At 34.8% G+C, this 18,178-nt stretch overlaps 1 protein-coding gene across 1 annotated transcript in view; it reads right to left on the reverse strand.

Moving 5' to 3' along the window:
• Positions 1-18,178, reverse strand: part of Slc2a13 (solute carrier family 2 member 13) — a 335,517-nt gene that overhangs the window by 97,384 nt on the left and 219,955 nt on the right. Inside the window, exons 5-6 of the mRNA XM_076852769.1 lie at positions 17,124-17,287; positions 10,368-10,488 (exon numbers count right to left, since the gene is read on the reverse strand). Of these exons, the coding sequence (XP_076708884.1) occupies positions 10,368-10,488; positions 17,124-17,287 (285 nt within the window). The remainder of the gene's footprint in view (positions 1-10,367; positions 10,489-17,123; positions 17,288-18,178) is intronic.

Genomic DNA, 18,178 nt, shown 5'->3' on the forward strand with positions numbered 1-18,178 from the left:
TCCAGACGTCAAGTTCAGCAGTGACTATTTAAGTGCCAGCAAAAGATCTATACAATTATTGGGAGATACGCTCACATAATAAAATTATGTGGGCTTTCTGTTTCAAATCTCATTTTCCTTTTAAACTATATATATATATATATATCCATTTCAAATTGGTCTGTGGATAACAATCAACACATATTTTCTTCTGTAGTTTGATCAACATTAGCTTTAAGGCATATTAACCTACACCATCAGGCTCAAAAATTAAAAGAGGTTAATTTTAAAGGAAATCAATAAAAAAATTGACAACAATGGAAAATTTCAATTAAGAGTATAATATTACATTCATTTTCAAAGTTGCTAAGAGTTACTGGAAATAAACACATCATCACCAGTATGGCAAAACTGCAAAAAAAAAAAAAGGGATTTACAGGAGTTTTACATATTTCAAAACTTGAATAAATAAAAGTTTTATTATTGAATCTGACAGCATTGTAATGCCCATGTTAATGATGGGTGACACATCATGCCAAGGCTGGAAAAAGAAGAAAAGACAGTGTAGTGAATGCAAAATTCTTATTATTAATTTGTAAATTAACTCTGAAAGGACTAATGAGTAGCATATTGTTTCCCAGAATTAGGGTCACCACCATATGGAGGTCCCAGAATTAGGGTCACCACCATATGGAGGTCTACAGATAAAGCCACAGTCTGTCAATTTGTATGTTTAAAAACTTCACCTAAAGAGGAAACCATGAAAATATCACTATAAAAGGAGAACTACATTGAGTATCTTTGTACTCTTGGTTTACTTAGGTTCAGGAAGGAAGGAAGGAAGAAAATAAATGGAAGGCAATGGTACTTTAAAAACCTGAAGCATTATGGGGAGTGTTCTAAAGTACACCCCATCTCGGGGTGAGGAAGACCTGGCGGAAGGAAAGAGAGTAGCTTTAAATACCTCTTTAGATGATTTCAGATAAGACTATGAATTGAGACAGATTAAAAGGATGAAGTTCAATGAATGAGAAGCACAGTTTCTTTGGCCAATTTCTACTCAGCATCTAAATAATGGTAAGAACTGTATTGTGGTAATGTGTCAACCATTATCCAATTTATAAAATTATCTAACTATCTAAGTCATCTTAACTGACAAACTATCTCCCTGGTCCAAGACAAGAAGAGCAGGCTCTGAAAGGAACATACAGACAAGCTGTGTGCCATTGTTTTTTTTTTTTTTTTCTTCAGGACAAGGAGTCCTGAAGAACTGTATGTTTTAAAAAAGGATGGTCCAAATGAGACCCAGATTAGTCTAGAAGAATAGGCAGTCAGTGTTCTTAGACTTAAAACTGCTGTTATTGTAAGATGAGAGGCTTAAATTAGATGACATTAAATGCCTTCCTTCACGAGGAGTTTGTGATTCTATGATGGAAAATGCATGAAGAATAGAAGGTTAGCTCCACTTGATTAGTGAACTACTAGTGAAATTGAAAAAGCAGCCAGAGTCCCAGTTACAATCTTAGTTATGAACCAGATGTCACCTGTGTTCACACCTTTTTTTTTTTTTAATTTATTTTTTAGTTTTCGGCGGACACAACATCTTTGTTTGTTTGTGGTGCATGCCAGGCGAGTGTGCTGCCGCTTGAGCCACATCCCCAGCCCCCTGTGTTCACATCTTAATTGCCATGTGTAAGTGGTAATTCTCCACTACAGAACTCTCCTTCAATTACAGGCTGGTATGCCCAAATACCTATTCAATGTCCCCACTGAAAATGTTTATGAACACCTAAGATTCAACATGTCTTAAATTGTACCCATGGTGTTGCCTCATCCAAACATTCCATTTCATTTCCATGATCTTTTGATTCACTATATAAGTCTTCTCCTCTTTTCACAGCCTGTGTACTTGATTCCTCATAGAGAAATCTGAAATCACCCTAAGACTCCTTTCTCTCATGCCCATAAATAGTTACTTATTTTTAATTCCTATTGATTTTTCTCTCCCGAGTATATCAAGTATCTGTTTATAATCAATATCATGAGCATGGTATCTAGACCAGGTATCAATCATGTCTACCATGGACAACTCAAATACCCAATCTTCAAGCCTTCTGTGCACCCACACACCCAAGAAAGACAGTTTAGAATTGGAATTTGGGGCAAGTTACTCATTGGCTTAAAGTACCTCAAAAGGTTCATGTTTGTAGACTAAAGATCAGGAACCTTTGAGGTTCTGCATGGTCTGTTGTAGACCTACCTTAATAGCCCAATCTTCCTTTTCTATGATCTCATTAGCTTGCTTTCAGTCCCTTGCACCTGTTAAATTCCTTAATGCTTTGCATGATCCTGGAATCTGCTGTTTCTTTTGCCTGACATGCTCCATTTCAGAGCTCAATTCAGACATTCCATTGTCAGACTGGTGTTCCCTGAGATAATCCCAATCTCACCTATTATAATATTTATTAACTTTAGCAAGGGTTATACTGTTTATTAAGGTTTTACTATATGCAAGCACTATTTTAGGTACAGTCCCACATATTAATTCATCTTTACTATAATACGATGAGTAGATTCTCCATAAATATTTTTAAATGCATGAATAACAAATGAATGAGATAAAAAATCAAGGTGATTCTATACCCTTATAATTCTATAGTTGTATATTTTACAAAATGTCTATGTTTACAGATTTCTGATAGTGATTTGCATACATTGAGGTCATAAACAATAAAATGTCCAGCATTTGAGGAAGTGTTACCTAGGAAAAGTCTAACACCTCGAAGGTTGACTACCTTTCAAAAGAAAGTATGTTTAATTGAATACAAAGAGGAGAGAATACTAGCAATTTTAGAATGTGGAGCTGAAGGCCCTTTTAGGAGTATATGTATGTATACCCATATAGATATGTGATTAAGATGATACCTAAAAACTTATCAGAGTTTTTATACAGGTTAACTGTACATTTTCTATAGCAATTTACACCTACCTTTATCTTTGTACACATTTAATCTGCTAAAAAGCAGAACTTAAGATGATTTTTAATAAATTCAGTTCACAGAGTGTAACCAAGACTTGGAATAAATTGCATCATTTTAAAAATTAAAATATTTTTAAATGGGATGATCTTATTGGAAATTATTTAGTATAGTCAATACTTTGAGTCTGAAGTAATTGGTGAGCCCCAATCTGCAATATTTTTGGACTTAACTTATAATAGTGACTGACACACAAATGATACTTAGTAAACTAAAATAAGAAAACATTGTTCTTAAACCATTCACTTTCTGAAATGATCTATGTCAGTCAGAATGGATAGCTACTCATCACTGTAATCCATAGGTACAAGTGCTAAGTCAATGGCCTAGGCATTTTCATTTTATTAGGTAGAACCCTATTATTTTCAAAATGGAGAATTTATATTTCCACCAACAGTTTATAATGTTCAACAATTTTTAAAATTAATTAACTTTAATTGGGTTTATATACGACAGCAGAATGCATTTTCATTTATTGTACACAGCTTTTCATTTCTCTGTTTGTACATGATGTAGCGCTGCACCATATGTGCAGTTCCTCCATTTTCCCCATCACCCCCCGCCCCTGCCACCCCCGTTATAGATCAGCATCCACTTATCAGAGAGAACATTTGGCCTTTGTTTTTTTGGGATTGGCTTACTTAGCTTAGCATGATATTCTCCAACTCCATCCTTTTACCTGAAAATGCCATAATTTTAATCTCTTTCAATGCCGAGTAATATTCCATTGTGTACATATACCACAATTTCTTTATCCATTCATCTATTGAGGGACATTTAGGTTGCTTCCACAGTTTACCTATTGTGAATTGAGTTGCTATAAACATTGATGCAAATGTGCTACTATAGTATGCTGATTTTAAGTTCTTTGTGTATAGACTGAGGAGTGGGATAGCTGGGTCACATGGTGGTTCCATTCCAAGTTTTCCAAGGAATCTCCATACTACTTTTCAGAGTAGTTTCATCAATTTGCAGACTCACTAGCAATGTATGCACGTCCCTTCCAAAATGTTTTGTTGTCTGTATTCTTGAGAACTGCCATTCTGATTGGCCTCAGATGAAATCTTAGAGTAGTTTTGATCTGCATTCTTTAATTACTAGAGATGCTGAACATTTTTTTCATATATTTGTTAATCAAATGTATATCTTCTTCTGAGAAGTGTCTGTTCAGCTCCTTAGCCCATTTATCAATTGGGTTGTTTGTGGTTTTTTGGTATTAAGTTTTTTGAGTTTTTTATGTATGGTGGAGAATCATGCTCTGTTTGACATGAGTGTGGTAAAAATTTGCTCCCAAATTGTAGGCTCTCTGTTCACCTCATTGATCGTTTCTTTTGCTGAGAAGAAGCTTTTTGGTTTGAGTCATCCATTTATTAATTCTTGATTTTATTTCTTGTGCTTTAGGAGTCTTGCTAAAGAAATTGGGGGCTTGATCTGACATGATGAAGATTTAGGCCTACTTTTTTCTTTATAAGGCACAGGGTCTCTGGTCTAATTCCTAGATCTTTGATCCACTTTGAGTTGAATTTCGTCTATGGTGAGAGAGAGGGGTTTAATTTCATTTTGCTGCATATGGCTTTCCAGTTTTCCAAAGCACGATTTGTTGAAGAGGCTATCTTTTCTCCAATGTATGTTTTTGGCACCTTTGTCAAGCATGAGATAACTGTATTTTTGTGGGTTTGTCTCTGTGTCTTCTGTTCTGTACCATTGGTCTATATGTCTATTTTGGTGCCAATACAATGCTGTTTTTGTTACTATAGCTTTGTAGTGTAGTTTAAGGTTTGGTATTGTTATGCCTCCTGCTTCACTCTTCTTGCTAAGGATTGCTTTGGCTATTCCGGGTATCTTATTTTTCCAAATGAATTTCATGATTGCCTTTTCTATTTCTATAAGGAATGATATGGGGTTTTAATTGGAATTGCATTGAATCTGTATAGTGCTTTGGGTTGTATGGCCATTTCAAAAATATTGATTTTGCCTATCCAAGAGCAGGAGAGATCTTTCCATTTTTTAAGGTCTTCTTCAATCTCTTTCCTTAGTGTTCTGTAGTTTTCATTGTAGAGGTCTTTCACTTCTTTTGTTGATTCCTAAGCACTTATTTATTTATCTATCTTTTTTTTGAGGCTATTGTGAATGAGGTAGTTTTCCTAATTTCTTTTTAAGAGGATTCATCATTGATGTATAGAAATTCTTTTGATTTATGGGTATTGATTTATATCCTGCTACTTTGATGAATTCATTTATTAATTCTATAAGTTTTCTGGTGGAGTTTTTGGATCTTCTAAGTATATAATCACGTCGTCAGCAAATAACGATAGTTTGAGTTCTTCTTTCCCTATTTGTATCCCTTTAGTTTCTTTCGTCTAATTGTTCCAGAGTTTCAAAGACTATGTTGCCTAGAAGTTGAAAGATGGAATCCCAGTTTTTAAGGGGAATGATTCTAATTTTTCTCCATGTAGAATGATGCTGGCCTTGGGTTTAGCACAGATAATTTTTACAATGTTGAAGTATGTTCCTACAATCCCAAGTTTTTCTAGTGTTTTTAATATGAAAGGGTACTGTGTTTTGTCAAATGTCTTCTCTGCATCAATTGGTATAGTCATATGATTCTTATCTTTAAGTCTATTGATGTGATGAATTATATTTATTGATTTCTCTATGTTGAAACAATCTTGCATCCTTCGAATGAACTCCACTTGATCATGGTGCACTAATTTTAAATATGTTTTTGTATGTGATTTGCTAGAATTTTAGTGAGAATTTTTGCATCAATGTTCTTCAGGGATATTGGTCTGAAATTTTCTTTCCTTAATGTATCTCTGCCTGGTTTTCATATCAGGATGATACTAGCTTCATAGAATGAGTTTGGAAGAATTCATTCCTTTTCTATTTCATGAAATAATTTCAGGAGTATTGGCATTAATTCTTCTCTACCTTGTGAACTTACAGCATTCCTGAACATTTCTAGTACCTTACTGTTTAGGGGGAGATAAATAATAACAACAACCAGAGCAAACAACATCTGGCATTAAACCAAATAATTCCTGCGATGATGTCTATAATGGTAATTATCACAATAAACAGAAATGATATAATCAATTATTGCCTAAAATTTTTAAAAAGTATATTTGCAAAAGGGTTACAATTTCAAATGGTAGACAGGGAGAGAACAGAAATGATAAAGGATATGGTGATTATGAGGGAGGAGAAGAGAAGATAGAAATAAAATCTAAAGGAGGAGTGAGAAAGAATACCTGAGACTGGCTATTAGTAGAAGAGACAAAGAGAATCAAGGGCACATGATGAAGACACGAATTGGTGTCAGTATACTTTGCATACAGCCAGAGATATGAAAAGTTGTGCTGTATATGTGTAATAAGAATTGTAATGCATTCCACTGTCATATATAAATAAAAATAAATTAAAAAAACTACAATTGCAAAAAAAAGTAATCAAGGGCAACTGGCAAGAGAGAAAAAAATAAAGTAAAATTTTAAAAATAAAAATAAAAGAAAACAAAATTGAAATATAATAATCAAACATTCTATTCCTCAAAAAACTGATCCATAAAAAGCAACTGGCTTCAAAAATGCTAGAAATGAGAAAGAAAAGATATGAATATGTATAAATGTCATGAATCATTAAGATCACAATTAAACAGAGAAAAGAAAGGAAGGAGGAGGGAAAAAAATCTCAATGAAAAGTTAAAGAATTATTTCCCTTGGAGTTCAAAAGCTTCTCAGCTTCTCTTCTTAGCAGTGTTAGTTGGGTTTCTCTGGAGTGTGATGCTCCACCCTTGGGTAAATTTCTCGAGTGAGGGAATCCTGTATGCAGAATTCCTAGAAGCAGAGTTTAGGCTTAGGTGGGCTTCAGTTTCTTTGCTGAATACAAGTTGGTCAGGAGATTTTAAATCAGCACATCTGCAGGGTCCAGAAACTGCAGTCCATGCTAGAAGATTGTACCTCAGAGATCTCCCCCGGGTTCTACACATGTGGTGGAGGAGGCGATTCTTAGTCCCCTACATCACCTGTGAACCCCACGTATTCTGGTCTCAGTTTCAATCTCCAAATTCAGTCTGTCTCACTTCCACCTTTTGAATTCTCAGCCAGGCCCACCTTTCCCAGCCAGTCCTGAAAGCAGCCAGACTGGAGGGGAGAGGGAGAGCCAGGTAGGTTTCTGCGACCAGTTGTCTCCACATTTGATTTTCTCCTAGTCACTTAGGCACGCTCTATGTCGTGCAGTGTGGGTTTGCCAGGCCTGTATTTTGGGTCAATCTCGGGTTTACCAGTAATCCGCTCCCCCAGCAGCTGGCCCCCATGCTGAAGATACATAATGGTTCCTTTCACTGTCCTCTGCAGATAGCCTGGAGAGATGTGACTTCTTTCCTGCACAAGGATATTGTGCAGTGTGCCTTTCAGTTTAGTTGGGTGGTGTCTTTGATGTCCAAACTCTCCATACCCAGACACACCCCTGGATTCCAAAATGTGGCTTCCTTTAATTCCCTTATCCCTCCATTCTGCTTGCAGTGTGACTACTCTGGCTGGTTTCTCCAGCAAGGCAGCAGATGTGGCTCTGGGATTTTTTTCCTTATTCTCTTACTTCCAACCTCCCAAGTCCCCAATCTGCTCTAAACAACCACTAAAAAATTCCAGTAACATCCCCCAATTTTCTTTTTGTTCACCCACCCTGTTTGGATTCTACCTGTCTGCTTTCTTGGTTGCATGCCGTAGAGCATTCAGCAAAGTGATCTTCTCTAGTCAGCCATCTTGAAACTTTGTACATTACGTTTGTAAGACTAACCTTTTAAATCTGTATGATTTGCTCAAAGTCGTATGTGTATCATTCTACGGGGAAAGTATACAACCTACATTTCCAATATGAACATTATTTATCCTAAGATACTACATATTTTCATGTTTGTTTTCAAGAGGGACAAAGTAACAGATAATTATTGTTAAAAGATGATTTAGCAATGACAAAATTAGGAAGAATATAGCAATCATTTTTTATAAGAATCATTCAAACTATAAATACATACTATGAAATTCCCATAGTCTGTTACTTTGAGAGAAGGCACATGATAAATGTTTGTCATACATATCAATTCCTATTGGATGCCTAAAATTTTGTCCTGTTTTTTAAAAAAATGGTCCCCTATTTTTTGTGATGATAAAACCGGACAGCTGTACCACTTCATTACCATTTTATAGTGAAATATTAGATGAATATTGGACCAGGAGGATTAATAGACTTACGATCATAACTTGCTGTGCAATGAGCTATTCTTAGGCAATAAATATTTTTATTTAACCTTTAAAAGTTTATGTGATAAAAATGATTTCATTATGTAAACCATCAAATATATATGGTCATTTTCTTCTAGTATCAGAAATTCATAATACTTTTTTCTAACTCTCTGGATGATTTTAAGCCTTTACTTGACCTTAAAAACAATATTCCAATCTTTATTCTAAACACTGCACTTAAATCAGACATTAGTTTTGAAAAGTATCCTGTTACTCAAACAACAATAATTTTCAAATAATAATTGTTAGAGGTAACTGTGTCAAAACATACACACAGGGCTGGGGTTGTGGATCAGTGGTACAGTGCTTGCCTAGCATGCGTGAGGCACTGGGTTCAATTCCCAACACCACATAAAAATCAACAAACAAATAAAGGTATTGTGTCCATGTACAACTAAAAAAAAATACATTTGAAACACACACACACACACACACACACACACACACACACAACCCTAAAATGTCAAGAAAAAAGTAGAGCCTGCAGAATTCCACCAACAATGGTATCATTTTTGCAGTAGTTGTTGAATAACCAAATAAAGAGCACTGCAGAAATAGTCTACACTGAGTTTAACTTCTTTTATTAATGTACCTTTAAGTCTTCCTCGAATATGATAATGATAAGGACCACAAAAATCAGCAAGCCAATAAAGAAACAGTTAAACATATTAGTGAGAAAGAAAGGTGTTAGAACTATTTTCCAAAGCAAGTAGAGATCAAACTTTAGGACTAGAAAGACATAATAAATCTCTTCCTACTATTGTAATGAGATGCCACAATAATGTTCAGTTGGAAGCTCTAAGTGGACACCATGTGCAATTTGATATATAAATATAATGTTTTAATTTTACAGTTTTGTACATGTATGTGCATGCACATGCCCTAGGGCATGAACCCAGAACCTTGCTCATGCTAACCCTGCATTCCCACTGAGCTATATCTTCTAACCCTCACATAGCAATGACATAAATTATTTACTCACTGATTTGAATTTTGTGCCCATGTGATTGAGGTTAAGGAGTACAATGTTTTTTTGTTTTTTCTTTTTGGCACAGGGGATTGAACCCAGAGGGGATTAACCACAGAGCCACATCCCAACCCTTTTTTTTTAATATTTTATTTTGAGACAGGGTCTTAAAGAGTTGCTTGGACCTCACTAAGTTGCTGAAGCTGGCTCTAAACTTGCAACCCTCCTGCCTCAGCCTCCTGGGCTGCTGGGCTGCTGGGATTACAGGCATGTTGGTTTTTCCTTTTTCTTTCTTTTAAATTTTAAGTCACTTCTTATTCTATCCATGTTTTAAAGGGGTTACAAGCCTTTTGGACTAATAAAAATCATTTAACTTAAAATTTATGCTGCTCCAAAATTAATTAAACTGTTCATTTTTTCTTTCATTAATTCATTAATTAATTTCATTAATTGTACATTCTTCAATCCACTGTTTGTCTGTCTTTGCACCCATCCATTTATCACACAGTGTGCACAGTCAACACTTAATTGACTCTTAAGCCTGTGGTGGGACATTGGAATGCTTCACTTTTTGCCACACTCACTGTCCAATTTCTGATCCTCTGGAAGAGCCATAATATTGGGGGAAAACATTCTTTTCTATTTAAATTAATGCAGTTATGCCCATAAAATTCAGTGAAAAATAACTGTGAGAGTATTCAGAGTTATGTGCATGTTACAAAATATTAATTACCAATTGCTATTTCACCTGGAATAGCAATGTCACTGAGTCATTCATGAGCTAAATTATAGTTTTGCTATATTCCTGATTCAACATTACTCCCTAATTTTAATTTAAAGAGAAATATCACCAAAATAATGTCTCAATAATTGACTTTTTCCTTAATTCCATGCACTCTCATGCCTTTGAAAATGCTATTTCTCATGATACCTACCTACACCTTTCACATTTTCTTCCCTTCATATGTAAGCCCAACACCTAGGAAGCTCCTACTCATCTCTCAAACTTTAGAAAAGTTAAAGTCAAACAAAAACATTACCAAAATTAGATTAAGGAAACAGAACATAATGCAATCTCACCTGTATCTTGTACAAGTAGCATTCTGACTTGATGGAGCTACTGGTTTGAAAGTGATATGGGGAGAAACCTGGGCTGAGAGCAGAAATCCCAGAGCAAGAATGATGAGTGCCACAGTAGTACCTAGGGGAGGAAAATATTTTACATCAGAGAAAAGTTTGACAACATTTTTCCAAAGAAGACTGGACTTCATATATCATACCTCTAAAAAATACCTTGATTTATCTTCTCTGGATTAAAAGAAAAGTTTCTACTATCTAAACAAATTATCAGAAAAGCTCACTAGCACATTGTGAGACTTGAGGAGAGTAAAATTCAAAGCAAATACAATTATGAGTCAAAAAGAAAACTGATGATGATTATCTAAAAACAAAACAAAAGAAAATACAAAGCAAAAACAACCAAACACCTAGAATTACTGGACATCTTAAAGTAAGCAACATTACAGAGAGTCTAACAAGTCAGGAAGAACAAAACCCAACAGATGTACATCAACTATTCCTTTTGGAGCCAAGAAAACTGTTCTAATGGCCTTCAGTCATATAAGACCTAAAACAGTGGAACTAAAAAGTAACACACTGATTATTTCTAAAGCAGGCAAGAGAATGTTTCTTATTAAAAAGAAAGTTTTCTTCTTTAAATTTAAGACCTTAAGGTATCAGGAATGAAATAACACATGACCTCATTTATCTTGCCTGATGGCATTTGGATTTAAGGGAAAGTTTTAGTAATTAAGACTATTAAAAAGACCAAAGTTTGAGTTCTTGATCAATGTCCTGATGATAAAAAAGAAGTTTTCAAATTTCTGATAATTGCTTCAGCCACAGAATTTTAAGGGTGAACAAAAAGAGTGATAGGAAGAAAGGCAAAATGGCTGCATTAATTTGTATAATTTATTTAAATTAGGCAATATAATTAAAATGTGAAAGTTAGGGGGTGTCTTAATGTAGTAGTAAAGATTGTATTAGTTTAACTGAGAGGGAATTTAAGATGTGACCAAATATATGGTTAATGAAATAGATAAAACAAGAATTTTAGAAAATACCATGGAGGTTCAGTGGGACTGTGTAATAGCTGAAATGTTTGTTGGAATGTGTCAAGTTAAGCACCTTGGGAATGAGATGCCCTTGGAATCTGAGGGTTGTGCCTAAGTACTCAGCTCTGCTGTTTCTTGATTCCGATCTTGGACCTTTACAAACTTCGATTTTGTCTTCCATAAAATGGGACTTAGTGAAAATACTTATAGAATTACTGAAGTTTAAGTGTTATTATGCATTGGAAATATTTATATAATAAAAATGCTCTAAAACACTTTTAAAAGTTAGTTATGCAGTAGTTATCATTAGAAGCAGTAGCAGCAAGAGTGGACCTTCAAAGTAGGAGGAAAAAGTTGAATGAAAGAGAGACCTAAAGGGAAGATCAGAAGTCTGTTTTGCTAAACTGGGTCAATGGAGTCTTACACCAAAAATCACTGTGTGTTTTCTTCCTGTTTACTTAAAAAATTCAGACCAGACTAGGAATAGCTTGAGCCTTTACTTTACTCAAAAGGCTATCAAGCCCTGAATGGAGAAATAGAAAAGAGAAATAGAAAAGAGATATAAATTTGTTCTGAAAATCAAGCCTTTTCTTCAAAAAAAACATGACTTTTACTGCTTATCTACTAAAAAACTTGAGTTTTAATTATTTGCCCAAACAATTTCCATAGCTCATTTCTGTGAAACAGGTAAAATAATTTCATCAGGAAATGCTGATACTTGAAGGTGTGAATAAAACTGATATTCTTCTTTCATAGTAATAATTCGATAACCTGTGATAAATTGTAAATACTAAGTTGCATAACTATATGTCAAATTCTAGTGCCTGGCACATATTTATCTCAGAAAGTAGTGGCTGACATATGTATTAAAATTATATGGATTTATATAATGTTGGTTATTTTTGAAGAAAAGAATAAGAACAAAAAAATGTTAAGATCATACAGTTCAAGTCATGAGTTAGTATAGTACAAATAACCTAGGTGAGTTATTCAATATGGATAATATGACTCTTGTATCTGTATCTAAAACAAGTTCAATCCATCTGTAAAATTTTGGGACATTCTGGATATGTAGAATTCCTAAATGCTTGAAGGTCAACCCTTCTTAAGCATATTTATTATATTATTAACCTAATTTGGATGGAAATATTTTAAAAGCTATACTTAACTCTTTATCTTTTAAAATTTTCTGTGGCAATGTTTAGCTCTTGTTTCCTACTGGAGGAGATGCCTGGGGTGCTCCTGCCCTGACTCAGCCTCTCCAGATGATGGGGAGGAGAAGCAGGAGCTTCGTAGAGCTCCACAGGTAACTGTGATGCTCAGACAGAGATTAAAAACCCTTCTTACTACTTGAATTACCCTTTTTCTTTCATTTAGCAAGTTACAAATGTTTTATCAGTTGCTTGTTAGTATTAGAAATTACTATAGTTATTATCAAATGATTCATTACTATAACCTACATATACTATATATAAATACACTCATACATATATGTATCTCTCCTCTATAACCTCTCTTTCTATAATATAAAAAATAAATCACAAAAAATCATACAAAATTAATAAAGTTCATTAGTGTAAGCTTAGTATAGGAAAGCTTTGGATGAAAGGAATTTCTCCTGTGTAGTGTGCAGTGTTGCTTCCTCCTGATATTTCAAGAAAAGAGTATCTCCTAACCAAGCACATTGGTAGATTTTAAACGTTTGGTAAAATTTTCCCCATAAAGATATTCTTCAAAGAAAGTGATGTAAGTTGGATAATAGCATTCTGAAGAACATCTCACTAATAAGCTATATTAAATACAAAGTACGGAGCTGGAATAATTTTTTAGAAAAAAATCATTTCCTTTCCTTAGTTCCCCTAACGTGTGCTTAAGTATCACCAGCAGGACCTGTCAAAATGCTCCAGCTCCAGACCCCATCTTCATAGATTCTAACTTAACATCTAAGATGGTGCCCACAAATTCACATTTTAAAATAAGTAGCACTGCTGCTTCTGAGAGAGACAGCCTATGAATAATGTTTTCAGAAATATTCCACTACCAAAATATGTGGAGGAAACGGCACGGTGTTTCTGGCCTTCTAAGATTTATTACAAATACTGTTACATAGACACAAGACTCCCAGTTTTCAACAAGAGGCTGCTATTAAAATTGTCATATTTAAAAAAAAGACCAGTTTTCTCAACAAGGTTTGAAAATATTAAAAATGAGAACATGATAAAATATGCCACATTTAAAATTATTGACAGCTTACATATATTTCTTTGTATAAAGAGTTTCTTTAGGATTAAACACATTTTATTTACAATAATTTTTAGGGGGTAATATCTATCCAAAAATTATCTTGATATGATTTAACCTATTTTTCATCCAATTTAAAAAATAAAACACAATATAGGGAATAACACTGAATCCTAAGTTTAAAAATTCTAGGCTGTAGCCAATTTAAAAAATTTAAAATGAACATTTTCATAATACTCGGTACTATTAAAATAGCAATATGTATCTATATACAAATAAATAAAACAAAAAATATTGAAATAAAGGGATAGGAAGAAGAATGAAACAGACATTATTACTTTATGTAAATAGGTGACTACATGACCAATGTGATTGTACAACACATACACTCAGAAAAATGAGAAATTATATCCCTTCTATGTATGATATCAAAGTGCATAAATGCATTCTACTGCCATATATAACCAATTAAAACAAACAAAGAAATTTTTTAAAAAATCTACTGAATCAACTGGTATTACAGTGTCAAAGAAGCAACTACTGTGAGGTTTACCCTGGAGGAAAACTTACAAATTAACAAGGCTGCCAAGTGCTAATTAGGCCTCCTTTCCAAAGTGTAAACTTGCACTGGGCTACTGTCTTCTAGTGGACCTGTTTAACCACAATTACAAACAGGAAACTGCACAAATGCCATCATTTACCTCTATACGTGCAGGTAAAAGAGGAAACCTGTGACAACAAGCCAGGCTTTCTACCTCGTAAGCCACTGTAATATCTACTGACCACACAGCTGGAGGTCAGAAGCCTTCTGGATGGGGCTGTCTGCAGACTGTAAAGTATTTTTAACGGTCAGAGCTGAGGTGGTGGCAGATTTGGCAGAAAAGAGAAAAAGGAAAGGAAAGTGGCTAAATGAAGACTTTAGTCTTTTCTTTCTTATGAATGTCTTACTACTTCCTCTCAAGAGTCAGGCATGCTTGTTGGACCCCTCTGGGCAAAAGACCTACAGGGAAGGGAAACAAGAATTTCCAGGTGAGTCCCTGGATTAAGAAGGGGGAGACTATTTCAAAGTGTGGATAAAACAATAGAGTCACTCTGGTTATTCATGATGCTGTGATAGCTAAGATGCTCTACTTTATTATCTGCATCCTGAGTATTTTAAATGTGTTAAATCCTTCTTCTAACTCCATAAAGCAGGAATGATAATTAATCCTCATGTACAGATGAGGAAATAGAACTTTGCCTAAAAGCATGAACTTCAGACTCAAAACAGTCTGGCTCTGTACCAATAATGCCTCAAGAATTTTGCAGGATTGATAAGAAAGTATATTGCCGGACTGCAACAAATGAAGGCACAGGCTGCTAGAAAAAGTGTTAATTCAGCAGTTTTCCCTAAATCTCCAAAGCCAAACATCAAATTTAAGCACTGAAATTCTATTTTTTAAAAAAAAGACCTCTTGAGGCAGCAATATATTGGGCTCTATCAAAAAGGAAAAAAAGTCCATTTAAAAATTTTGAAAGCAGCTATTTCTCTTCTTAGTGTTGACCTAAGCCCCAGGTGTCAGGAAATCCAATTTCCAGCACACCATAAGAGTGTATTTTTAGCAGAACACTCCTGATGGTAATCCATTTTTTTGTTGTTGTTGTTTATCATCCTAATGAGATAGCTCAGTTCATCGTGGACAGCTTTGATTGTCAGACATATTTTTCTTACAGGAAGTAAAAATCTGTGCTCTCATAGCATCTACTACTTTCTAGACTAAGATAGCCAAAGGATTTCTCCTTAGTCTTTTGTGTGTGTGTGTGTGTGTGTGTGTGTGTGTGTGTGGTGCTGGGGATTGAACCCAGCACTTGTGCATGCAAGGCAAGTACTCTACCAACTGAACTGCATCCCTAGCCCTCTTCTTAGTCTTTTGTTCCAGGCTTACCACCTCTGTTTTCATCACACATGTTTTTTAAACCTTCACTTGTCCCTCACCCTTCTTTACTTTCTCTTGTGCTTCCCTGTATATCTTGGCTATTGTAATTACCGGAGCCTCTAATCAATCTCTGCTTTGCCTCAGCACTAATACCTCAGCTTCGCTCACAGTACTGGACTCAAGGGCTCCCACTGCTTAGGTAAGGGCAGGAGGTAGAAGCACTGTACTCTTCCTTCTGATGGAAAGTTATATATTCCCAATAACTGTGTTTAGAACTCACAATGTATTTTCTCATCAAAATCTGGGACAAGTGCCTGAAACAGTCCTATTAGATCATTACTTTAGGTATAATTTGGCTAAAATAGAATTTAGTGCTACCGCAGAAACTTCATATTTTAATGGAAATGTGTACTTTTTAACTCCAATTTCACTTATAAAAACACTACTAGAGTACAGCTAATTGGCAAGAAAGAAAGTGCTTGTACATTTGAAAAAAATCTCAAAAAGTATGAAATATATCCAGTCAAGAAAATGTCATAGATGGGTCCCATTTTTGTCATGTGAAACAGCCCTTTGTATTTTAGAAAAGAAATAAATGGGCAGAATTTAAACACAAAAGACAAGTGAGAAAAGAAAGGTTTTGCTTTATTTAGCCATCGTAGAAAACACACTTAACCAATCAGAACTTATCCTAGGATTTAGGCTTGTATCAAACACAAAAAGAGTTTGTCCCTGCTTTGTGACGAAATTATATGGTTCCAATATTTCACTGTTGAAAGAGCTTTGGAAAAAAATGCTTCAAATTTGTTTCCATATAATTCCAAACTTAAAAATACAATATAAAATCAGTTCACAAATATAACGTTTTTCAAACAAGGAATAGAACAAGAAATAATTATTCCTTTTACTTCTGTTCTTTGAACTGAACTCCAAAAATAACAGAAAAATATTACCCTCAGTATACCCAGATTGTCCTTACAATTGGTTCCTACTTACAATCTAGTTTCTAGTCTTGTATCTTTTTTTTTTAAGAGAGAGAGAGAATTTTTTTTAATATTTATTTTTCAGTTTTCGGTGGACACAACATCTTTATTTTTTAATTTTTATGTGGTGCTGAGGATCGAACCCAGCGCCCTGTGCATGCCAGGTGAGCGCGTTACCACTTGAGCCACATCCCCAGCCCAACTAGTCTCGTATCTTAACATTCATTCAAAGTTCTTATTTTTTCCTGGGAGGATGAGGCAAGAGGATCACAAGCTCAGGGCCAGCCTCAGAAATTTAGTGAGCACCTAAAGACCTAAGGATCTTAGTGAGGCTCTGCCTCAAAACAAAAAATAAAAGGACTGAAGACACAGTTCAGTGGTAAAGCACTCCCGGGTTTAAGGTTTGATCCCTAGTATCAAAAAATAAACAAATTCTCATTTTTATTTTATTTTGGTCTATTACTCTCATGTTATGTTGTTTGTCAAAGAAACCAATATCAGAAGTGGTTTCAATGTTGTCATTTAAAAGGCTGTCATCATTAGAAAAAAGTTTAAAACTGAATTCTTCATCTAGGCACCTACCTGCTAAACTACCAAAGGTAAGCTTTCGTCGGCCCACCTTCTCAACGAGCCAGACTCCTATCAGTGTGAAAATGAAGTTTGTGAAAGCTGTAACTGAAGCCAACCATATTGCAAGTCTATCATCTTCCACACCAGACATCTGTAGAATGGTTGCACTGTAGTACCTGAAAGGCAAAGAATAAATCAATTGCTGCTGCTTATTCAAAGAAGCAAAGTTATTCAGACAGAAAAAGATTTAGCCACCTTGAAAAAGAAAAAGAAAATCATGGCTAATACAGCAATAACATCAAGTTATCAAGGGAATTCAGACCAGTTATTTAAAGGAGCACAATTATAGAAACTGTGTTTAGATATATTTACTTTGTACTTTGTTATCCCCCCTCCAAAAAAAAAAAAAAAAAAAAAAGAAAGAAAAGAAAAGACATCCAAACAAATGAACAGAGGGCTAAAAGCTTCCTCAGTGAAACACACCCTACCACTAGGGACAGCAGCAGCTGGTACTTTGACAAAAACTATCAACAATAAGCTCCAAGTCTGTGGTATGAATCAGCAATGAATTAATGTTCTTAAAAGAAGAAAATGACTCACAGCATATAATAAGAAATGTGATGTAATGGTAGAAATGAAACAAGTAAAGAATCTCTTCAAAGAAGACACAAGAAATAAGTTTGTGTGAGGATACATCTAGCACTGTGTAAGGAGATAAGAAACTGACTACTTGAGAATGGATTTGTGGTTCCTAGAAAGTGGAGTCTTGGGTGAAGTGAAGACTCTAGCACATTCTGCATGACTAAGCTCTGCAGACTCATCTTGTGCTAGAAGAGTTCACTGGAGACTAGTTCTTAAAAGACCATAATGCCTGTTTGTTGGTACACAACAGAAAATATGTCTGGCACATTTAAGGATGACAGGTTTCCCATGGAACATTTCTTTTCTGGTAGAAATATCAGTAGCTATAGAAGCTCATTACTTTTAAGTTGAACTGAAAAGAAAGATAAGTACTTCCAGTGATTGAGGATAAAACTGTAGAATTCACATACTAAAGACATAGTCTG

The sequence above is a fragment of the Callospermophilus lateralis genome, chromosome 4 (assembly GCF_048772815.1).
Source record: "Callospermophilus lateralis isolate mCalLat2 chromosome 4, mCalLat2.hap1, whole genome shotgun sequence".
Taxonomy (NCBI): Eukaryota; Metazoa; Chordata; class Mammalia; order Rodentia; family Sciuridae; genus Callospermophilus; species Callospermophilus lateralis.